The sequence below is a fragment of the Akebia trifoliata genome, chromosome 5, assembly GCF_017979445.1.
Source record: "Akebia trifoliata isolate Shusen 1 chromosome 5, ASM1797944v1, whole genome shotgun sequence".
Classification (NCBI taxonomy): Eukaryota; Viridiplantae; Streptophyta; class Magnoliopsida; order Ranunculales; family Lardizabalaceae; genus Akebia; species Akebia trifoliata.
In genome coordinates this window covers 2,902,427-2,926,742 of record NC_141379.1, presented here as the reverse complement: position 1 = coordinate 2,926,742, position 24,316 = coordinate 2,902,427, and the positions used below count along the sequence as shown (strand labels likewise).

At 35.8% G+C, this 24,316-nt stretch overlaps 2 protein-coding genes across 2 annotated transcripts; one reads left to right on the top strand and one right to left on the bottom strand.

The window, feature by feature from the left end:
• The first annotated feature begins 716 nt into the window (after nucleotides 1-716).
• ABCB26 (transporter associated with antigen processing protein 1) lies at nucleotides 717-11,278 on the top strand. The gene is made up of 18 exons (XM_086442071.1): nucleotides 717-1,303; nucleotides 1,500-1,627; nucleotides 2,219-2,261; nucleotides 2,960-3,004; nucleotides 3,364-3,486; nucleotides 3,583-3,686; nucleotides 5,550-5,604; nucleotides 5,708-5,778; nucleotides 5,972-6,074; nucleotides 7,469-7,679; nucleotides 8,797-8,870; nucleotides 9,544-9,600; nucleotides 9,670-9,744; nucleotides 9,941-10,015; nucleotides 10,097-10,378; nucleotides 10,482-10,546; nucleotides 10,623-10,683; nucleotides 10,879-11,278. The coding sequence occupies exons 1-18, from the start codon at nucleotides 770-772 to the stop codon at nucleotides 10,957-10,959; spliced, it is 2,187 nt and encodes a 728-aa protein (XP_086298197.1). The 5' UTR covers nucleotides 717-769; the 3' UTR covers nucleotides 10,960-11,278.
• Nucleotides 11,279-14,910: 3,632 nt separating this feature from the next.
• LOC147400993 (DEAD-box ATP-dependent RNA helicase 20-like) lies at nucleotides 14,911-22,403 on the bottom strand. Its single transcript, XM_086442070.1, has 10 exons — nucleotides 22,122-22,403; nucleotides 21,319-22,031; nucleotides 20,714-20,893; nucleotides 20,480-20,641; nucleotides 20,249-20,403; nucleotides 16,997-17,089; nucleotides 16,800-16,885; nucleotides 16,489-16,715; nucleotides 15,444-15,671; nucleotides 14,911-15,336 (listed from the first exon to the last, which is right to left on the bottom strand). Exons 1-10 carry the CDS (start codon nucleotides 22,178-22,180, stop codon nucleotides 15,233-15,235), a joined length of 2,007 nt encoding a protein of 668 aa, XP_086298196.1. The 5' UTR covers nucleotides 22,181-22,403; the 3' UTR covers nucleotides 14,911-15,232.
• Between the last annotated feature and the right edge of the window lie 1,913 nt (nucleotides 22,404-24,316).

Genomic DNA, 24,316 nt, shown 5'->3' with positions numbered 1-24,316 from the left:
TAAAATACTGGGATTTAGATGGATTTTTTTTACTTTTTAGAGGATTTTTTATGTCAACAAGCTAGTGTCGACATGAAAATGGCCCCTATCGATGCAAATAAAAAGCTTGGATCCACTATCTATGTCAATGTGAGTCATGTTGAATGACCCCTATCGACACAAACAAAAGCTTGGAACTACTATTTGCATGTGCCGATAGGGCTCATCAATCTAAATCCGTGTCAACACTAAATTATCGTCATGAAAGAGACTAAAGATAATTTTTATTTTTATTTTTTTTTAAAGGTAATATTATTATCAAATGATTTGGGTTTCCAAGATTGCTTCACTTTTCTGAGTCCTTATCATTTAACATAACTTTGTTGCTTTGTTGTAACGAAGAGAAGAATGTGATGGTGGTTTGACGATGGAAAGAAGATGAATAATGGTAGTTATTAGGTCTAGGGTTTATTGGAGGAGATATGCATTTATCAAGTGTTTATAACATGCGAAATTATACTACTCGTAATAGAGAGGTGCACTTGCGTGAAACGATAGGTGCGTCAAGAACTTCCCTGTTCTAGAATTTATAGTGATATTCATGAGAGCTGCTATTACCACACCAAATTTTGCTAATGCCACATCAATACCTACCTACGTAAATCAACAGGAATAGCATACTGTTGGTGTGGCGTTAACAAAAGTTGGTGTAGCAATAGTATTTCTTTATTCATATAAACACGCCGCCGCAATAATCGCGCGGGTGTCTCAAGGTCTCTCAGCGGCCTTTATGCGAACACAGACACTTCATCCTCAGCCATTGTTGCAGAGCTCTTCCTCTGCAACATCCATGGCTCTGCCTCTCTCAAACCTTCAACCTTGTCTCACCACTTCTTCCCCACATCGACAACAACCAATCCTTCTTCTCCTCTCTCACAAGATACCCAGTTTCACCACCACCACGAAATTCCAATTCTCTCCTCCTCGTCTTGTTACCCCAATTATTAAGACCAGAACAACAAATTCATTTTCTCCTATTAAATCCGCCTCCATTGATGGATTTTCGGTAAGAAACTTCCAGAAAGAGAGTGATAGTCATGGAGAAGAGAAGAATGTTGGGTATCTACAAAAGCTTTCGAGATTGATTGCTTCTCTTCGATCATTTGCACCGGGTGGAAGTTGGTGGAAGCTTCCTGAGCATGTCGATGTAATTGGAGTTGCAAAGCCCGTGACTGTGTTTAATGCACTAAGACGAATGTGGGATTTGGTTGCTAATGATAGATGGGTTATCTTCACTGCATTTGCTGCCCTAACTCTTGCAGCGGTACATGTTCTTTATCCGTTTCGATCCCTTTTAAGCAAATATGTGGTTTACATGACTTAAACTCGATTATATTTCTTGAATTATGAGGATTGAGTAATTAGCAGGAATTACTAGCCCGAATCTTCCCGTCTTCTTTTTTGATCCTCAGTTATGTTAAAATTAGTGGTAGTTACTTTATTATGCGTTTGTGGTGCAGCTTTCGGAGATCTCAATACCACATTTCTTGGCAGCATCTATTTTTTCTGCGCAACGAGGGGAGACTTATCTGTTTCGTAGGAATGCTCGGCTCTTGATTATGTTGTGTTTTACTTCAGGAATTTGCAGGTCTAAATCTTGTATGGTTAAAGTTCCCTCCTTTGAATTTCAACTATAGCTTTGTTGTTGTTGGTATTGTTGAATTGAAATAGAACGATCATCTTTATCGTAAATTATACTATCGGCCCATATGAAAATGTTCTACCAGTTGCACTAACCCACCAGACATTGAAGCTTTAAATACTATATTTATTTGAAATATTATCGATCAAAAAAAATATTTATTTGAAATATCTCATCATCATCAATTGTCATCAAAGCCTTGTACCCAAAAAAGAAAAAATTGGGTCATCACTATATCCAGAAATATAATAATAACTAATCTCCCAAAACCTCATTGTTACTCATCAGTCGAGATATCATTGAATGGTGGGTCGCTGGTAGCATAATAGTTTGCTGTTGTTGTCTAGTATTCAAGCACATTTAGACCCTAGACGTAAAATAGCTCATTTATCGGGACTGATAAATGAAATAAGCTTTGTTATATTTCATTTATAAAATATTTGAATAAGCTTTGTTGTTCCCGTTATATTTGGATACCAACTAAGCTGGTTATAAACAATAGGTGCTAATTGCATTTTCTGTATATGTGAAATTCAGTGGTCTACGGGGTTGCTGTTTTGGCATTGCAAATATGATCTTGGTGAGTTTTAACCTCCTCCTGAATTTTCTTGTTGAAAAGCTTGCTTCTCTGTGTGGACTACACTTTTGTTTCAATTCTGCAATATGTTCATATGTCGGTCACCTATTGCATTGGTATGGACAGTTCTAGTGGCGTCCTACTCTTCAATGGGTCATACTTTAGAACACAATCACCACTGTCAAAGCCTTCGTCCAGAGATTTGGGATCGGTTAAACAGACTTCAATTTCACCTTTTTTTTTGTTTAAGTGGGACTTGAACCCACGAGTCACGACATCAAGTTGCTTTGCAATGTGTCAAACCAATTGAGCTATGGGTCAAATTTCACTTTGCTCAGAGCTTACTTTAAAAATCTATCAATTGCCACTTTCTTGATCATCTGTTTAAGAGTATAGAAAAAATTTGAAGGAATTTTTAAATGCTTAAACAATCTGGAAGAAAATTCCAAGACGTTGAACAGTTAAGAATCTTAATGACATGTGGAATATCACTCATTGTAGAATTTACCACATATTGAAGTGTGTGGATTGGGTCATGGCTCAACCTGTGTTGCACTATTGCACGGATGCACTTTTTTGTTTCCTTCACAAACACAATATACTGTCCGTTCTTTTGAACTACTCTTCGTAATGCATCGTTTGGAATTCTTCAACAAATTACAAATATGACATAAGCTGGTGTTTTTTAAAACATTATGCAGGTTAAACGTATGAGGGAAGCATTATATTCAGCTCTTCTCTTTCAGGTTTGTGATGCATTTAGAAATTGGTCTTCCTATTTATTTGCTGCAAGGTGTATTTCAACAATCTAGCAGAACTTGGTATGTATTTTTTTAATATATTGGGTGTTGCTACTTATCCATATACTAGAGTTTCCCCGTGCCGTTAAAGGGGTAAAAGAGGAAAGATAGTAAAGTTAGAGGGGTAATATAGGGGTAAAAGAGGAAAGGTAGTAAAATTGGAGGGATAATAAAGTTGAAGGGGGTGAAGAGGAAGTCAATAAAGTGGGTAGTGTGGACCTCACTCCACTGTAGCTGGAGTGGGACCCACATTGTGTTTTATTATATAGATACATATGTACATTGAGTGCTGCTTCTTTATGCAGGATATATCCTTCTTTGACACAGAAACAGTTGGTGATTTGACTAGTAGGCTTGGTTCAGATTGTCAGCAAGTATCTCGTGTTATTGGAAATGATCTTAATATGATATTACGCAATCTCCTACAGGTTTATATCACTCCAAAGTCCAAACCAATTTATTTTCTTGACAGAAAATGTCTACAACTTGAGAATATAATGTGCCCTTTCATTTCCTCTTTTCAGGGGATGGGTGCATTGATCTATTTGTTTGTACTGTCATGGCCTCTTGCATTATCTACGTTGGTGATATGCTCTGTCCTATCAACAGTCATGCTAATTTATGGCCTGTAAGAGTTTTTATCTTTTGTTGCCTTGATTCGCTCATTAGGCGCACTTTCCTAGGCTTTAGTTTTATTTCTATTAGTATTGTAATATTGAGGATGACTAAAAGTGCTATGTTTATCATTCTATCTGTTTCAATGGCATAACATGTACATAAACGCATCATCTTTCCGTTTGAGTTGTCTTGAAATAATCTAGTCTTTGATTGGCCACATGATGCTTTGGGCTTGGAAATTCCAAGTTTACCACACAAAAACATGTTGAATAACAATAGAAGCAACTCAAACAACAATATAGTATCAAGAAGAGGGGAAATCACTCTCTTTTGTTGGATAAGAATGGAAGTTCTGTGAAAATCTATGCAAAAGAAACACACATGCCCCCTTTAGGGTTTCTTCTAGTAGAATATAATTAAAATTCAAATCTCATAAAAAAATGAGATGAAAATTTTATAATGTGATTTCATAACCTACTTTGCAATTTCTTTACCCAAAAGCCTTGCTGTTTTTGGAGGCAGAGAAATGTAAGAGTTTGTTAAGGAAAGGAGCAAACTATTCACGATTTTTTCCTTTCGATTCTTGGGCATTTATTTTTTTTGGTGTTAGACTTTTGTAGAATTCAAAGGTGTCTTCTTTGAGGATTTCTTGCTTAGGTGGGATAGAGCATTTAGTATCTCAAGTCTGTAATTTAGTTTGTCTTTTTTTCTTGGGTTGGTCACCTCTACCTCCCCTTGGTCTTGAATAAAATTCTCTTTACCTATCAAAAGCAAAAAAAAAAAAAAGATTCACTACAAATCTTTATCAAAAAGGAAATAAGAAAAGCTGTGTTTTCAAATGACGCAACTACATAAAAATAACAAATTCCTATTTTGTCCTTGACCACCTTTTAATAAAATTCTCTAACTAAAAAAAATAAAAAATCCTATTAATACCAAACATGTTGAATAACGGAAGAAACATACCAAGCAATAATCTAATATAAGAAGAAGAGAGAAAATCATGCTCTTTTCTTAGATATGAATAGACTTGTATGAAAATCTATGCAAAAGGAAGCCTACAACTCCCTTTGGGTTTCTTCTAGTAGAAGATAGTTAAACTTTACATCTCGTAAAAAGGTGAGGTGAAAAAATATACAATGTGCTTTAATAGCCCTATTGCATGCATATTTGATGGTGTCCAATCCAATGTAGCTTATAGAATTTTGTAGCACCATGTAAATGGTCCAGTGTGTGGTGCGAAATTGCTGCCGATATGATGAATTCTGGATCTGACGGCGTAGGAGACTTGGAGTCAATAAGAAGCACATCCATCTGAGTGACAAACATGTCAATAATTATGTATCTCATTTACAGGTTATGTGAGAAAAAAAAAAATAATGATGTACACTTCTCACCAAACCTTGTGTTTCATGAAAGCGACATCTTGTAGTCCTTTAAGGGAAAGACCAACTCACGGTCTCTGTCATTTGCTTTGCATGGAGAGTAAGTATCAAGTTATCAGCATCACCAAACCTTAGAACAAGCTTATGTCATTATGTGATCAACAATACAAGAATGGATGATGTATACTTTCACAGTTATTGAAGGTATTCAATGTGTTTTTTAAGTTATTTGACTTATATTTTGATAAGCATATAATTTTCCTAATTATTATCTTCAAGGTAACAGAACCTGCTTGCGATATCTCGGTATTCTTTATCACATATAAAGCCCGATTGCAAGGCTGCCATATTGTAACTCCATGCTGCTAACATGCATAGAGAATGTGTTGCTTATCTACTATCTTTGCATACTTTCCGGTGACTGCTTTCAGATATAAAGTCCATGCTTGATATAAGTTATGTGTTTCTGTGCCTGTTGTCTTGAATAGGTACCAGAAGAAAGCAGCGAAATTAACTCAAGAGTTTGGTGCTTGTGCCAACGAAGTAACATACAGAACTTTATTTATAATTTGATTAATAAAATTCCATAGCTTGAATGATTTTCTGTAATATGGTCCATTTTTTTTTATTTCCTATTTATATTCAGGTTTCACAAGAGACATTGTCTTTGATGAGAACCGTTCGGGTGTATAAAACGGAGAAACAAGAACTTGGAAGGTAATAATTGCTACTAGTATCATGATTTCCATCAATAATCTATATCTTAGAGTTTCCTCATATGTACATCTAAAAACTAGCAAAGGAATGCTCAATCAAGCAAAGACAGAGGCAGAAACACACACATATATGATTGTTTATGGCCTTATGGGTATGAGCTAATGGAAAACCTGACTCCTGCTATATTATACAGATACGAACAATGGCTGAAGAAATTAGCTGATATAAGCTTGCGACAAAGTGTGGCTTATGGTTTTTGGAATCTGAGCTTCAACTCCCTTTATCATTCGACACAGGTCTGGCTTTTCTTTAAGGCTTTTAAACTATAGATTTGTGTATTTTCCAAGAATAATCATAATCCTCCACTGCTGATGTTTACTTGGTATGATTAGAAATTGCGAACTTAATGAAACCTTGTGGTGAACTCAAATTTATCTGTTACAATTCAATATTAACCATTATTTTTTGTCTTTTTGGGTGTTCACTGCTTGGGTTTAGTACATATATTATCTATATTGTTCTTGGAAAACAAAAATATTCTAGGTGACTTAATAAAGGATTACTACCGTTACTATTGTAAATTCTCCATTTGTTCATGTTGATCCAACACTTTTTGGTGAATTTTAGGTCTTGGTTGCTTCATCAAGTATAGAATTTTTCCTTTTTGAGTCGCATACATTTTCTTTCATCAAGGTGATCAGAACGGAGAATGTGTTCGGAGAAGTGGTCAAGTGCGTCAACTCCTTGAGAACTTTAAGCCATCCATAACCATTGATCCAGCATATTAGGATTTTATTCTGTGAGAAGATCCTTCTAGTTCTTGATTTGACCATCTTGATCATTAACTCCCATCTCCTCCTAGATTGAAGAAAGCATCTAGTTAAGAAAATGAAGCAAAGGACAAGTCAACAATAATTTCAAACTAATTAAATGTATGTATGAGCTTATTTGAACGTGTTGATTTACTTAAAATATAGTAAATAAGATGATATATTGATACCTAACTAATGATAATTTATTTATACTAGTGAATGAAGATTATTTGAAATTCACAATTCTTTTCTACAAGTAATTTAGGATTTTTGTTATTTTCATATAAATTTTTTGAAAAATATTATTTCTAATGAATTATACCGTTCGTCGAAATATTTACACGAAATCTTCTATTTTTACTCTTGAAATTTGATTATTTTGGTCTAAATTTACTATTCACCAAAATATTTTGTGAAATGAACGGTGATTTCCACCAGAATTTATATAAAACGAAACTGTTGGTTAAATTTCATTTCAAGCCTTGTGAAAATTGAAATATTTCATGGAAATATGTTAAAGTTTAGAACTATGCCTACTGGAGTTGCATTTAGTTTCTTTGGACACCTTCTTTTCTGTTCTTTTTTCCTAGGCTTGTTGTTCATCCATCTTCGTTCCACACCTCATTTTGGCTATATGCTCATTGTATCCACATGTGATTTGGCATATTAAGGATCCTAAAATGCGTATAGTTTCAGGAACTTTAATCAATGATAGTTATTGATGGAAAAAAAATATTGAAGATCGGTTCTTGCAAAATACCTTAGGTTCAAATGTTAAATTGAATATTTTAAGGTTTATTATACTGTTACATGATAAATGAATTTTATATAAGATCAATCAGTTAATTTCTGCATTATTTGGCAAATTAATTTTATAGGTTATTGCTGTGCTGGTAGGAGGAGCGTCTATTGTAGCTGGTAACATAACGGCAGAGCAACTTACTAAATTCATTTTGTACTGCGAATGGGTGATTTACGCAACATGGTGGGTGGGAGACAATTTGTCATCATTAATGCAGTCTGTTGGGGCAAGTGAAAAGGTCTTCCAATTGATGGATCTCTTGCCTAGTGACCAATTCTTATCAGAAGGCAAGCACTTCTCAATATTTAATGAAAGCCCTATCTTGATTGTTTTTAAGAATTTCTTCTTTGCTTTAAAGAGCCCTGATCATTCTGTCCGTGGTTACTTGTACGGGGTGTGAGTAGGAATTGCAACCTTTCAACTATGATATCCATTCTTATCCCCACCTTAAGTTATTTTGTTATATATTGTTCTACATGTGCCAATTCGTTAAAGCATAATCCTATTAACATTTTGGTCTTGATGATTAATAATGAAGTTCTGAATGGTGTAACAAAGTTTCTGATAGAATGGGAGCACATGAATAGTGTGCAACTCTATTAATTGCATTTTATTCATTCAATTAGGTTTACACGTTTCATTTACTTCAGTGTAATTTAACATTTTACTGTTTTGAACTGGAAAAAAATTACAAAGATCATTTTATCTTTGTAAACTTTTTTCTCGTTAAGAAATAGAAAGAAATGGGGTAACCTCCACAGCTTCCGAGATAAGTTTTAGGTACTGGACCTATTACCTAATTAAATTATGGCTCCTCTATTATGGTCAATGGGGGCACAACCATTCAAAATTGTGCTTTTATTAGCATGAATTATCAACATAGTGTTTTAAATCCTTTACTTAATTACATAGAAGATCCCACTCTTAAAGTAACATTACCCCACCATAAAAGGGCCTTTATAAGTACATTGTATAAAAAATTATGGGATGTGTTGATGTAATAATACATAAGACACTCTTACACTTGCTACTTTACATGGTGCTAAACACATCGTGCGCCCTTTTCAGCTTTCTGAGGCATGGAATCTGAACTTTTCATTTTAAATATTGCATGCAATTTCTTGGAAAGAGTTACTATCAGTTTCTTCCTTCAATTTTTAAGATTTCCTGCCAACATATATCTGTGTGTATTCATATGCATATGGTCTTAAAAATAGATAGGTTAATAACTTCAAGATGGGAAGGCACTAGGTTATTGGTTTCAAGAGATGCAATCTTTTGTTTCATGCGATTTATTAGTCTTCTTTTTGTTAAGCTAAAAAAGAGTCTCTTGTCTGCTTTTTTATTTTTTGGATGATTGGGTTCTATGAAATTTAATCATTTTGAATGTGGCATGCACTGCAGGAGTGAAATTGCAAAGGCTGATGGGACATATTCAGTTTGTTAATGTATCTTTTCGTTATCCTTCAAGGTTAACGGTATGTTTAATATCCCCATTAGAATATTTTTTTTTAAGGTTGAGTAGAAGATATATTTTTTTCTTTATTTGGTTTGGTTACATGTCCCGAACATTTTATTGCATCCATTGTCCATGTGCAATTAGATGAAAACAAGCCAAATAAAAGATGCATGTAACATGCACGCACTTTATTTTTAGTGGGGTTCTGTAGCTTTTTTATTAGTAGAGCACTAGAGCTCCCCAGTCTGAAATAAAGACCATTGGAAGAGTAACCACAGCCCAAAAGGGAGTAAGACATACAGGAAAGTACTAGGGATAGCCAGAAACATACATGTAGATATGTGTCCTAGATGGTCAAGCATTAATTTTATGCGGCCCTCTCACAAATGAATAACAATGCCTTCACCTCATGCAACTTAAGATGGAACACAAACACTTTTCAAGAGATCAATAATCATGGAACTTTCTGGTAAGTGGTAAGGTATTGGAAGGGAGTGGAGTTTTGATTGTAAGGACATTATCATTTTTCTTTCTTTCTTGTAAATTGCATAATGTGTCTCTGTTGTAAAGAAATTTTTTATGTGCAGTAGTTTGACACAGCTATTGGGAGATAATTACGAACTCAAACTGTGCCTCTTAGATCATTTTACGCTACCTTCATCCATCCTTACTAATCTGTGACATCTAAGCAGGTGCCCGTTCTGCAAAATGTAAACATGTCAATAAACCCAAATGAAGTGGTTGCAATTGTAAGTAAATGTCTGCCCTCCTTTTTCCTTCTGTTACAAAGATCAAGAATAACTGTTCAATCTGATTAGGTTGGTCTTAGTGGTAGTGGGAAGAGCACATTAGTAAATCTTCTGCTTCATCTGTATGAGCCAACAGATGGTCAGGTAAGCTTCATTAGTTCACTTCATTTAGCCTTATTTACGAGTCAAACAGCATGAAATGTAGTGAATAACGTACATGGAAAGACCTCATACTTATATGGTTTTAATAATCACTAAAAGGCGAAATTTAGAGGACGCAATGGAACAATCTCAAAATTCTGAATAGTTGGATCTTACATTTGAAATTTTTTGACTGCAGATACTAATTGATGATTGCCCTCTAAAAGAGTTGGACATCAAGTGGCTCAGAGAAAAAATTGGATACGTGGGACAGGTTGGTCCATAGATTTCTACCCTTGAAATTTAACTGGAGCATTATGTTAGATTGTTTCTCTGATTGTATCATATTGCACAGGAACCTCGTCTTTTTCGGATGGACATCAGTTCAAACATAAAATATGGATGCACCCAAGAAATTAATCAGGAAGATATCGAATCGGCTGCTAAGCAGGCTTACGCTCATGACTTCATTTTGTCCCTCCCAAATGGTTATCAAACTCTCGTTGACAATGATCTTCTCAGTGGGGGACAAAAGCAACGAATTGCCATTGCGAGAGCCATTATTAGGGAACCATCCATTTTGATCCTAGACGAAGCCACCAGTGCTCTAGACGCTGAGAGTGAACATAACATCAAGGTACGCAGTTTCACTATCAAAAGCAATGACACGTGGAAAATTTCTTTTGTGGTCAATCATCATATTTCTGTCAATGAATTGTTTGCCTTTCTATTTTCTCTAGGGGGTTCTTCGTTCTATAAACGATGGATCCAAGAAAAAGAGAAGTGTTATCGTCATCGCACATAGGTTATTTTTCTCTCAATCTCTCCCTTTCTCTTCTTATTTAAATGCAAGGTTCCCAATGACAAACAACCTTTTGCAGGCTATCAACAATACAATCTGCAGACCGGATTGTGGTAATGGATGGCGGCAGGATTGTTGAGGTTTGTCAAACTCGTCACGTTGCACTAAATAGTTGTTTATTATTGCATTTTGAAGTTGGCTACTGCTCAGATTGCATCTATTCTGACCAAAAATATCCCTAGTAGAGATAAAATTGAGCTCAGTAGATCAGTTGTACAGAGTTTACTCTGTAAAACCAGACTAAAAAGATCCCTAAAATGATTTGTGATATGCAGATGGGTGAACACTTGGAGCTCCTAGCAAAGGGTGGTTTATACGCAAGATTAACCAAAAGACAGGTCGATGCTCTGGCTTGATCCAGGAATAGATTGTGATGGAGAAGTGGGGCTGTTTCCCAGTTTTTCAAGGATGGAACACAGCCCCACTAATTCAATCCATTTTTGTTACTCTGTTTTATACTCAATTTGTTCAAGTAGGATAAGTTATGACATTCAGAAAGGTGTACATTCCCTATTGTATTATAACATCAGATTAATACTGCCGCAGTTCAACTTCTGTGTAGTATGTGCAGAAACCTCGAATGAAATCTGTTGGGTCAGGATCATTGTTGACGTCCCCAATATTTCATGTTATGTATAAACGGTGCTCTATAATCAGAAACACTTCAAATTCAAAGTTTTTTTGGCTCGGAAAAAAAGGTTTTGATCCCGTCAAGGACTGCAACTTTATTCCAAAATTCTAGTGCATGAATGGGGCAGGATCAAAACTATGCAGACTATGGATAGAACTGAACCTGCCTATAATAGGGGTGGAGTCAGGATTGAGTATGAATCATGGCCATTGGTTATGCTAGGTTTTCATGAATCATCTAAATACATATCTGGAATTGACCCAGTTTATGCCCTAGTCAGAGGATTTGGATTCAGTTTTTTCCCCAGTTTCAGTGCAACTTTCAAATTATAAGACCTTATTCCCCCAGACCACCTTTTTATCTACTAGGCACATGCCCTCTAAATAAATAAAAAAATTTAAGTTCTCTACCTAATAATTTTCAAGGGTTTCTTCTTGGAAGATTAGAAACTTAAAGACGGAGAACCACAATACCATCTCTTTCGTTTTCAAATCCCAAAATCGAAGTACATTTTTTTTTTTTTTTTTTTTTTGCAAACCTAGAATTAGAGATCACCAATAACAAACCAGAATCGCAACACTGCTGGAATGTTGAGCATTAAGCAGAGCCATCAAAACCCTCACTGCTAAACTACTCCAACCTAGGGTTATGTTCATCTTATTGTTTCTCCACGTATGATTAGAGTTTTTGAGTGTATCATTATCAACCAATTCATTGGAGTCTGTTTGAACAAGGTTATATTTTGAATTGGCGTTGGGACGTGAGGTTTTGCACATTTGTCAAAGAAATAGGTCGTATAGATTATATTTTGTTGGGTGCCATATGAAGAGGTGGCAACGAAAATTCTCTATAAAAAGAGGTCCCATGAAATTTTTATTTTTATTTTTTGAAAAGTATAATCTATTAAGAAAAGAAGGGAAAAAAATTACAAGGAGACCGAGGAAGTCTCGCAAAGAGCAGCAAAAAACAGAAAAAAACATCAATATGAATATGATTAGGAGTAAGGAATAGAACCCATTAGGACTGGCAATGGGCCGTATGAAGCTATTATCATATCCATATCCAGTTGTCCATATTCTATTTTTCACCCCACTTATACCACGGATATCTATATCCGACTATTTACCCACTTCTTTAAAGGATATCATATCTGAATTTTACCCAAATTTCAAGTGGATATCCAAGTTGTATATATACATACATATATATATATATATAGGGTCCCGTTCCAAAACTTCTAACCCATGTAGGACAAAAAACGTTTGTTAAAGTGTGTGGTAAAACTTAGGGTGCTGAACATTTCCCATATATATATATATAGGGAAATGTTCAGCACCCTAAGTTTTACCACACACTTTAACAAACGTTTTTTGTCCTACATGGGTTAGAAGTTTTGGAATGAGCTGATTTTTGGTGAGGATGATCTCTATGATTAGAAGATCATCCTCCCCAAAAATCAGCCCATTCCGAAATGTTTAGCCCCATGTTTACACGTTGAAAAATCGTGGACCGTCCATTTTTTGTAAATCAATTTTGATGGGGTTAGAAGTTTTGGAATGAGCTGATTTTTGGTGAGGATGATCTCCTCACCATAGAGATCATCCTCACCAAAAATCAGCTCATTCCGAAACTTATAACCCATGTAAGACAAAACGCGTTTGTTAAAGTGTGTGGTAAAACTAAGGGTGGCGAACGGGACCCATATATATTTATATATATTATATATATATATATATACACACACACACACACACACAACACACACACACACCACACACACACACACACACGGAGCGGTTCAGCTACCCTAAAGTTTGCCAAACATTTTTTCAAAACATGGGTTAGAAGCTTTGAATGAGCTGATTTTTTGTGTGGATGATCTCTATGATGAGGAGATCATCCTCACCAAAAATCTGCTCATTCAAAGCTTCTAACCCATGTTTTGAAAAATGTTTAAAATCAGCTTTTTCCAAAACTTCTAATCCCATCAAAACTGATTTACAAACATTGGACAATCCACGATTCTTCAATTTGTAAACTAGGGTTCGAAGAGATCTTTCTCTAAAATCAGCTCATTCCAAAGCTTCTAACCCATGTTTTGAAAAATGTTTAGCACAATGTTTGGCAAACTTTAGGACTGTTGAACCGCTATATATATATGGGTCGGGTTATTACGACCCCCTTTGCGACACACCATTTTGTCTTATATGGGCAAAAATGTTTGGAATGGGCTGATTTTTTGTGAGGATGATCTCTATGGTGAGGAGATCATCCTTGCCAAAAATCAGCTCATTATGAAATTTCTAACCCCATGTTTTCAAGTTGAAAAATTTTAGACCGTCCAATTTTTGTAAATCAATTTTGATGGGGTTAGAAGTTTTGGAATGAGATGATTTTTTGCCAGGATGATCCCCTCGTCACAGAGATCATCCTCACAAAAAATCAGCCCATTCCAAACATTTTTGCCCATATAAGACAAAATGGTGTGTCGCAAAGGGGGTCGTAATAACACCACCCTCTATATATATATATATATATATGGCGACAGTTCAGCAGCCCTAAAGTTTGCCAAGTTTGGTGCCAAACATTTTTTAAAATATGGGTTAGAAGCTTTGGAATGAGCTGATTTTTTGTGAGGATGATCTCTATAATGAGGAGATCATCCTCACCAAAAATCAGCCTATTCCAAAACTTCTAATCCCATCAAAAGTGATTTATAAAAATTGAACGGTCCACGATTCTTCAACTTGTAAACTAGGCTTTGAAGTTTCAAAATGAGCTGATTTTTTGTGAGGATGATCTCTTCACCGTAGAGATCATCCTCACAAAAAATTAACCTATTCTAAAACTTCTAACCCCATCAAAAGTGATTTACAAAAAATGTTTGGCAAACTTTAGGGCTGCCGAACCGCTCCATATATGTATATCACATTATGAAGATGATAGAAAATCCCTAATTTTTTATTATACTTATATTTTATTGTGAATTTACCGTATTAAACTTGAATAAACCGAATATTCAGTTGGATAGAACACATCCACATTTGACCCTAAAAATATTTGGATAAAAACAAGTGCAAATAAATTTACCCACATTCTTCATCAGATAAAAACCATATCTGTACCCATACCCAAATAATTTAGATAGGATGAGTTGGGTAAGCAGATATTACCCAACCCATTACCAGCCCTAAACATCAGGAAATTTTTCCTTTAAAATCCAATTCAAGAATTCTAAACCTGTAAACAATTTTCTTTGGTGAAAACCTTTAAAAGGGAAAAAAATCTCAGTTTTCTTCTCTTGGGATGGCCTAGAAACCATCCCCTAATGAAAGAATATAAGACAGACAACCTATCCAAATAACAAACAACCAAGAAAATTATTACAACACATGCTCTTACTGAATTCTGAACAAGAAATTCTTGAGAGAGAAACCCTTAAAATTGGAAATAACTCCCACCCAAAAAAAAAAAAACTAAGGTAGAGACTAAAGCAAAGTCAGAATTTTCTTATTTTAAGATCTAATTAGGTCCTAGTACAATTTCAACAAGGGAAGCAAAGACAGTTTTTAGTTTGATTGCCAAGGTTAACATTTTTAATTAAACTCAACATTCCTTCAGCTAATCACAAGCTTTCCATCATAGATACAGTGAAATCCACAGATGCATCTGCACAGATATATAAAAAATCCAACTAGAAATGTTCTTGGGCTGTAAAACTAATAAGATTCTTGAGAGAAGTCCTCAGTATGCAAATTGATACATAACCGACTATTGCCAAAATAAAAAAATAAAAATAAAAAAAGAAGATAAAGTTTCCATTAACCCAAAGGAGAAAGAAAGAAAAAAAGGTAGATGGATACTGGTGTCTAACATATGCAATTCATAAGTGACAAATGATTGTTATCGTCAAAAGCAGAAGAGCAGTTGCAATCACAACATGATAGCGAACACCATCTACACACTAATTTGGGTTAGTGCTTTCTGGCAAATAGAAGCTACCATGGCCTCTTCCCGCCGAGGGGGATTACATTGGACCCTGAAATCAGAGATCGGTTACCAAAACCACGACCACCTCTAGAACGAAAGTTCCCCCCAGACCCTGCCAAAACAGAGAAAGAAACAGGCAAGCATTGCCATTTGAATATAAACACACCGATACACATCACACTAAGTAATGAAATAAAGACATGACACAAATATATATACCTCCAGAAACACCTGACCGTGCCAAGGCGGCCAACGCTGGATTCACTAGTTGCCCAGCTTCTTGTAAGATCTTAACTAGTTCACGAGCGTACTTCGCATTTGCATGCGTGAAGAAGGTAAAGGCATTTCCCTTAGCACCAGCACGGCCAGTTCGTCCAATCCTGTGAACATAATCCTCAAGGCTACATGGAAAATCGTAATTGATCACACATTTGATGTCTTTCACATCTGCACCCAATGGAGGCAAAGTTAATATAACACAAATTAATAAGTAAGTTCTGCACTAAAGCTTTCGAAATTTTGAGAAAAATGCAACTGCCCCCTTATCCCTGCACCCCCTAATTTTGGATCAATAATAAGACAACACATTCAACAAGTAAATGTGCCCACCTTGACCTTGTTGCAGGGATAGGGACCAGCACCACCACCCCTTAATAACCCAACCAATGAACATGCTTGCATGAGTCGACCGGGCTGCCACAACAAACCAGCTCCATAACCGTGGATGGGCGGCGATAACTTCCAACTTTGTTACATAGACACTTGATGGTAGGACCACGGCCATTTTGGACATTCTAGTAAAAAATGGAAAATCCTGATAAACCCGACATTGTTCATGTTATGTTGCCTCTCATTCACAAATTATGTGGTATTATTTACTTAACCAGCCCAATATGATGGCAGTCCTGACAATCTAGAGAATAGTGCACCATACTAAACATATTCATGAACCTGCGCTCCCTTGTGTCCATGTAACATAAGCTGCAATAATGAGGTACCGAGCAGATGTACTTTATGGGATCCAATGGTAAGAGGTAAGACACCAAATTACTCCACACCATAATTGATGAAGCCCTTCGCGAAGGAGAAAGATCATCCTCACGGGTTAAAAAAAACAAAAACTTGCGACAGCACCTCCTCACACCACCAAACCACGAATTGAATCCCAAGGAAACTGGTCAGCAGCCCGCCGACTCGACAACCTTCCTCATTTTTCAATAACCAAATGATGAGATTTAGGACTCCTAACACGTAATGATCCTACCAAGACCCCGTGCAGCTACATCAGTGGCAGTCATTATAGTACTTCTGCCACTTTTAAACTCAGCTAGAACCCAATCCCTTTCAGCCTGGTTCTTATCACCATGGATGGATAGAGCTGGCCATCCATCCATTCTCAGCTTTCGCGTGACCTGATCACATCCTTTTTTCGTCTCCAGAAATATCAAAATTCGGCTTCCATCCATCTGTTCCATCAGCAGTTTGATCAGCCTGAAAAACACACAAGGATACATCAAGAACAACATTGAGTTTGACAAATCAAGTATCTTGGTTACAACTGTCACCCAAACACACCTGCTGTACTTATCCACTTCTGACACAACTTCAACAACTTGGTTTATAGATTGATTAGCTTTCAGGTCCGCGGATCCAATAATCACCTATATAAGCCAATCATTTCATAGGGTACCAAATAAGTATCCTAGATTCACAGAAATCATCCCACACAAGTAGAATGTAGAGATTTTATAAAAAATGCCCCACCCACCCACCTTGTAGGGATTTTGTAAAAATTGCCTTGCCAAAGTCTCCACCTCTCTTGGCCATGTGGCGCTCCAATATAATGTCTGCCTATCAGGCCGAATCTGGAAGTTATGGAGCACATTTACCACTTAGCTATAAAGTTCTCTTTAAAAACAAATAAAATAAAACCATCAATGGCAAACTATGATCAGATCAGATTGAATAGAACATAATAACATGCAGATGCAATAGATATTACTAAGAAATTCTTGAACATCAGACATGAAAAGAAATTTGTGTAAAAAAAATATGAGAAGGCATTAACATCTTCTTTGAGCCAATCACGCTATAATGAGTCAACTCAATAGGTGGTTGTGCACTTGACTCTTGAGTTAACCAAAAGAGAGTGAACGGAATACAAGGTAGTGCAATCTTAGTAATAAATATTATGTATAAAAAGGTGAATTGGGAAACAAATAGAAAAAATAAAATATGAGACTTGAGACTCTACTCTTTATCAGACCCTACACAAAATAAGTCATCGTTTTCCTAACTTATATGTCCACGGTTGTTTTCATCCACGTTGCAGGGTCCACACACACACTTAAAGAGGTAGTTTTGTCTTGGTAATAAATGTCATGGTCCACACAATGATTGGACCATGCAAAATAGAAATACATTTTCTCGTCTAAAGGAACAGATGGCTAGATCCATTTTCGTATAGAAGAATTTTAGAAGGGAAAAATTACAAGTCTCATAATGAGAGCTTGATATATATTTATAATCCATAATAATAGAATGGACATAAATGCCCTTACATAGAAAGAATAGAAATAAACTAATGAAAAATAAAACTAGAACTAACTATCCTAGTATTTCCAATACGTATTGATCATGATATATGTAATAACTTGGACACTTTCAAGAAATATACAAAAAGAATGTCGTTATGCATCATTAGCACAGCTGTTATATGTAATAATAATAATAAATGATTATAAAATGTAAAACGACCCTATAAGCCATGGGCCTAGGCAGCTATGGATGACATGAGTGTAAATTTGCAGTCCTTGTGATTATATATTTCAAACTTCTATCAAATTTATGTGAATAATTGCTTCTTCAAAAAGATCTTCGAATGCCCCATGAAAACTTTCCTACGTTATGCTGAATAGACCAAGACACTAACAGTTGGGAAAGCATTTCTTTTCTTTTCTCTTTTCCTTCTTTTTCATGGAGGATAAAGTGACATTTGAGGAGTGATTTTCCCACTATTTGTGTCATTTATTTATTAAACTATTATCTCTCCTATTTATATGCTCGCACTTGCATTGGTTATTTTGGCTATATTTCCAAAATTACCCTTACATTGTAAAGTCGTGACAATATCATTCTCTAGGGAAATTTTGGAACTTAATGGAGGCACCTTTACAATCATCCTAAGATTGCCTATATTAACAATAATGCAAAGCTACTATGGCGACCAACCCATATCTAGTCCTTTGACACCCTTTTCCTCTTTCTTTAGAAGAGAGGTTTTGTCATTGTTTAGATTTCTCAAAATGCAATGATACCTTAAGAAAGCTCTCCCAAAGATCTTTATAGTTGTACATCTTCCCAAAGCTCTACTTTTTGTACATCTTCCCACCATTTACTTTTTTTCAAATAAAATTCTTATTGCAGTTTTTTATCTAAATGAACTCTTATTATTCAGAAAATTTCTCTGAGTATGAAAAAATACTAGCCAATGCTATTACTTAATCAGAAGGGGATTGTACCTGCACTACCCTTTTTTTGGTAAGCAGGTGAAGGTGGGTTTTGATCCCAAGTATGTGGGTATTATCACTCATACCACCTCACTGAGGTGGCACACCTTCGTATGCACTCCTACTTTGTAGACATAAGACAGGAGTATTGCATATTTTCATGTGAGACTATAAATTTATTACAATTTACAGACGACAAGTAATATCACCAGTTAAAAAATATAAAAAAACTTAACAAAAAGACAGTGTTGCTTCGTTATACAGAACTAATATATTTGGGAAAACTGTTAATGTTCATATTTTATATCTAAAGACTTATAGGCATGAGAAATATCATTAAAGCATCACATCTGATATTCATAGGCATTAATCAAGATGAAAGTGCAAAGTGTGAAATGTGAATTGTGAATGTGATGGTGACGGAATACTATCTCAAAAACACCAGTTTTGTATTTATGTTTCATGCCCTCAAAATATTAATGCTAATGGACCAAAACGACAGCCTTGAATCCTGAGCTTGTTAAAAATGAACAATGCGGAATAGATTGGCAAAGGTGCCAAACTAGAACTTCACCAGACCACAATTTCCAACCGGTCTGCAATACACACTATTTGGTGTTACATGTTTTACATGAAAAAAACATGAGCACACAAGTAAAGTTGTACATACCTGACATCCCAGCTTGAATCATTGTTGTTTTAAGGTGAAAATGGTAATTTTTTAAACTAGATAAATACTCTAAATCTGCATTTTCAGAACATTACTCTTATAACTGACCCAAAATAGTTGGGACAAGGCACAGCTACATAGTGTGAGTATTAATAACTAACTACCTTAGTAGAAAAATTACTTCAAGTTCAATCTGATGCACTTCTGCAATTTATGCTCAATGTTAACCACTTCATCAATTTTTGATTTTAAGAGTATTAAGAATGGCCCTAAAGAACATAGTTGGAGCAACCAACTTTCGCCACAAAGTCATAGCTTTCAAAAATTACCAATTCAAGAAGGAATGAGCAATAATCCATAAACAACTTTACAACAATCAAAGCGTGTGTTGGAAAACAAAAGATAGATAATATAACAATCTTTTATGAAATGCCAACTTAGCTAAGTTGAGAAAACGTGTGAAATGCTGTTCTCGTGTCCTAGGTTCAGACCCCTTTGAACCCAACTTCTCCTTGCTAACCACTAACCTTTTACCAATCAAAAGATATATATACATAACAATCTTTTATAACAGTGACAGAAATTTACATAGAATTTAATTCATATAATACCAAGCATTCAGCAACGTAAGAATTCTGACGTCACTTCTAACACAAAAAATAGGTCAGTAGTCAGGATGTAATAGAGAAGTAAGCCGCACAAGTCCAAATTTTTTTGAATGGCATTTTGAAGAAAATGTATCAGATAAAAATAAATACAGTATTAGGCACACAAATCCAATATTGTTGAATAACCTTTCGAAGAATATGTATCAGAAAAAGAATAGGTAAGAGTATGAATCGTACTTGGGCTACGATTTTCCTGATCTGGGGCTCAAATCCCATGTCCAACATCCGGTCGGCTTCATCCAACACAAGATATGTAACTCTCTCCAAATTTGTATGGCGAGCTTCAAGCATGTCAATCAATCGACCCGGTGTTGCAATAACAATCTCAACCCCTGGAAGAAGTAATACAATCAGTCGATAAAAACCTTCTTCACTGATCAAGGCAGAAAAACAGCAAACAAGAAATACCTCTTTGAAGATCCCGAATCTGCGGTCCCTTTGGAGCACCACCATAAATGCAAGTACTCCTGATATTTGTACGTGAACTAAACTTTGCGGCTTCTTCCTGAATCTGAACAGCCAATTCTCTAGTAGGTGCTAAAACTAGTACAATAGGACCTTCTCCTTGTACTGAAACATGTATTGTGAGTAAAAATTAAAAAAACATAATATGGATATAAAACAGAAGAGTTTGAGACTAACCCAACGACTGCTGTGCTCGAACATGCACCAATGCAGGAAGCAGATATGCCAGTGTTTTCCCCGAACCAGTCTCGGCTATACCAATTAAATCTCTACCCTTTAATGCCATCGGCCATCCTTGAGCTTGAATGGCCGTGGGCTCGACGAAACCCAACCTACTTATCACATCGAGGCAGTAATCTATAGAGGCAATTACAATTACATCAATCAGCTACATAAATTAAATTGACACTAAAGAGAGGGTAAATCGAAACCAGAACAATTGACCAGCGTTAAAGGCACCCAGCAACTTAGCTTAGCCGCCCACGTATTTTTTAAAAAGTCCATTTTTTTGTTTAATTGGGAGGGGTAGGAGAGATTTGGGTACCCACACGTTTTTTTTTTTTTTCAAAAATTTGGCTAGTGTCAACATGGCCTTAATGGTATCAACGGGATCCTGTCTACAATGCCTAAAATTACTTTCTGATCTCCTGTTATGACATTTTTTTTTGCTTGTGTCAACAGGGTATTGTCGACATGTCTTAATGGTGTCAACAAGATCCTGTCGACACTGCCTAAAACGTGGGTGCCTAACTGGTGCCCTTGACACGAGCCAGAACAAATACCTGGAAAGTTGGTCTCATGAAACATTCGGATCGGCTTTGGAACATCATAACCTTCAACGGTGATCTCTCGTCTTGCGCGGTAGATCGCAACCTCTTGTTCCGACATTGTTTGCACAGATGGACTCTCTATATAAAAACTCTTCTTAAAAGGAACTAAATTTCCAAAATCCTTCTTTGGGAGAGTAATGTCATTCAAGTCTCCTCTTGGCCGGCCACCGTCTCGGCCACCTCCCCTGCCACCACCACGGCCTCCTCCGACTCCACCAAAGCTCCTACCACTACCACGACCGCCGCGGCCGCCTCCACCTCTTCCACCTCCACTGAAAGAATCGAAACCTCTACTCCCACCACTGCGTCCACCACCGTCACTACTTCTTCCACCACGTCCACCTCCCCGACCTCCATCGCTGCCTCTCCAACTACCACGGTCTCCATTCGACATTCTACCTCCATGGTCTCCGCCACCACCTCTACCTATGCTAAAACCCCTTCCTCCACCACCTCGACCCGTATCAAACCCTCCACCCCCACTGCCGCCGGACTGAAAAGGAGGAAACCCATTGAAACTACTACCTCCTCTTCCAGCAGAAAAAGGTCCGGGAGGTCCTCCGTAGCCAGATCCACCTCGGCCGATGTTCGTCGAAGCACCACCAACTCCACCCACTCCGCCCACCATAGGCGGTGGGATTGGTGGTTGTGGTCCCATTAGGTCACTGCAAACACACACAAAAAGATCTCCATTTGAGATACAAATCTATAAACAACGATGGAGATGAGATTGGATCCATGGATAATTTTCTTACCTTCTCCTCTCGCGGTAGGAGTTTCGATCGGCCAACCTAATATCGTAATGGTTCATCATTTTATGAACCTCTCTGCGCTTGGATTAGGGTTGGAAGAGTTGCTAGGGTTTCCTGCGCTCAGATTGAGGATGAAAAAGAGGGGGCTAGGGTTTTATCTGTATTTCAGAACGAAAAGGGAAGGTCTTTGTTGTTGATCACCGAGAACCAAAATAAAGTTGGGGATATGCAAATACGCTGCGTCTTAACGCATTCGCCCCCAATAAAATCTGCGGAACTCCCTTTGCTATTAATATAAGTTCGGGAATGGAAAAGAGATACTGGCAAAATATCAAGGGGTTTTGATTTGGTGTATCTCGCCGACATCTTCATTAATTTTTTTGGAAAATTACTTAATGAAGTTAAGGGTAATTTTTATTTTTATTTTTTAGAAAAGTGATTTTCTGATGCCCCATCATAAAATCATAGATCATTTGTGTCTAAATACTCAAAATCATAAATCTTTTTCTTATGTATTTCGAGGTAAATAATCTATGATTTTACGATGAGGGGTGTGTCAAAGCGGGGAATCACATTATCATGACTCTTTTTTTTAAACACCACCTAAAAATATTAAAGTGATTTTATTAAGGTTGGTCAGACTTGATCAAATGTCCAAGTGATAAAAATCAAATATATTGAATTTTGATAATGACATGTGCGAACGCATGTATTATAAAAAAATTACAATTTATGAAGTTTTAAATTCATATAATTATTTTATGAATTTTTATTGTTATAATTTTATTTATAATTTAAAATATTAATTAAAGTGTTGTGGCATTTGTACGGTTTTGTTATCTGCATTTAGCATTGTTGGATACTAGAGTTTACTCATGTCGTAGACATAGGCATTTTCTTTGTGCTTTTGGGGTTGAAAAAAATAATAATAAATTTGAAAAAGTTCTATTGAAAAGGGGAAAGAGAATAAATAATATAAAAAGAAGTTGCAATGGTGTTTTTAAAAATTGATAGAAGAAAAATGACAATAAAATTGCGGGGTATTCATAGGAAGTTGAAGAAAAGAGGATTTAGGTAAAGAGCATTCTCGAGATATATTATTTTATAATGTATAGATATTGAGATAAAAATAATGGGGTCCATCATTGTATTTTATTATATATTGGAATTTGCGTCACGGACATCATTTTTTAGGTTAAGGGGTAAAAGTAGAAAAATAATATAATTGTAAGTGTATTATTGTTGAATATTTTCAAAATAAAATATAATTTTTGTGGTTTAATTTTTTTATTTTTCTTAAATTAGTTTTTTTTTTTTTTTTTTTTATATATAAAGTTTAGTCCCGCATTACTTACTTACAAGTGAGAAAGTGATGTACCTTATAAATAGTAGCTAATATAGTTATATGTATTTGTGTTACACTTTTAAAGTTTTGATTCGGTGTTTCGAGATAATACGAAACACTACCCGCACATGAACACATGCGAAAGAACAATTAAGGTACTTTAAGGCGTCATTAACATTTACACATCGTTACAATGAGTTAAGGAGTCTTAAAGTTTTCATAATACAATACCATTCAATGGTTGTGGTTGATCCGTCATGTGTGGTGGATCGAGTGTAATCTGTATTGCACGATCACGTTAGTATCTGATCGGATACGATGGATCAAAATAATACCTGATCGATAATGATCTAGTGCGTTGGATCAAATTAGTACCTGATCAGAATTGACCAGGTGTGTTAATTCATGATTGATATTCGATAAAGAACGATCGAATCCATTAGATAAAATGGCAACTGATCGGACGCGATCAAAACCATTTAATCATGTCGATTCAATTAATAGGTGTTGATTAAAATACATAAAATACATACTTTTGATAGGAAGTGATCTAAATCGTTAGATCTGAAATCAAATACAATCCAATAGTTATTAAATCAATATACATAAAATCATGACTCTTATTCAACAGACACAAAAATAGTTATATAAAATCAACAAAAAATTATATGTATTCACTGAAATTTTATGTGTTATCTTCGTAATCTTAAGCTCTTGGCATTCTCAGTTTTTTAATATTCTCGAGTGTTTAAAACTAAATCGGACCATACATAATCCGATTTAGTAACTTAAGTGTAAACTTCTCCATATTTTAAAGGCATTTCGTGTACTGTGGTTCTAACTAATAAGAGAT

Coding starts and splice junctions, on each gene's coding strand:
- ABCB26 (XM_086442071.1), top strand. CDS start 770: ATGCGAACACAGACACTTCATCCTCAGCCATTGTTGCAGAGCTCTTCC. Junction 5,779..5,971: donor GAGAAACAAGAACTTGGAAG/GTAATAATTGCT, acceptor TATATTATACAG/ATACGAACAATGGCTGAAGA. Junction 9,745..9,940: donor ATGAGCCAACAGATGGTCAG/GTAAGCTTCATT, acceptor TTTTGACTGCAG/ATACTAATTGATGATTGCCC.
- LOC147400993 (XM_086442070.1), bottom strand. CDS start 22,180: ATGATGAACCATTACGATATTAGGTTGGCCGATCGAAACTCCTACCGC. Junction 20,894..21,318: donor TCATGAGACCAACTTTCCAG/GTATTTGTTCTG, acceptor TTGCCTCTATAG/ATTACTGCCTCGATGTGATA. Junction 15,337..15,443: donor ACGGTCAGGTGTTTCTGGAG/GTATATATATTT, acceptor CTGTTTTGGCAG/GGTCTGGGGGGAACTTTCGT.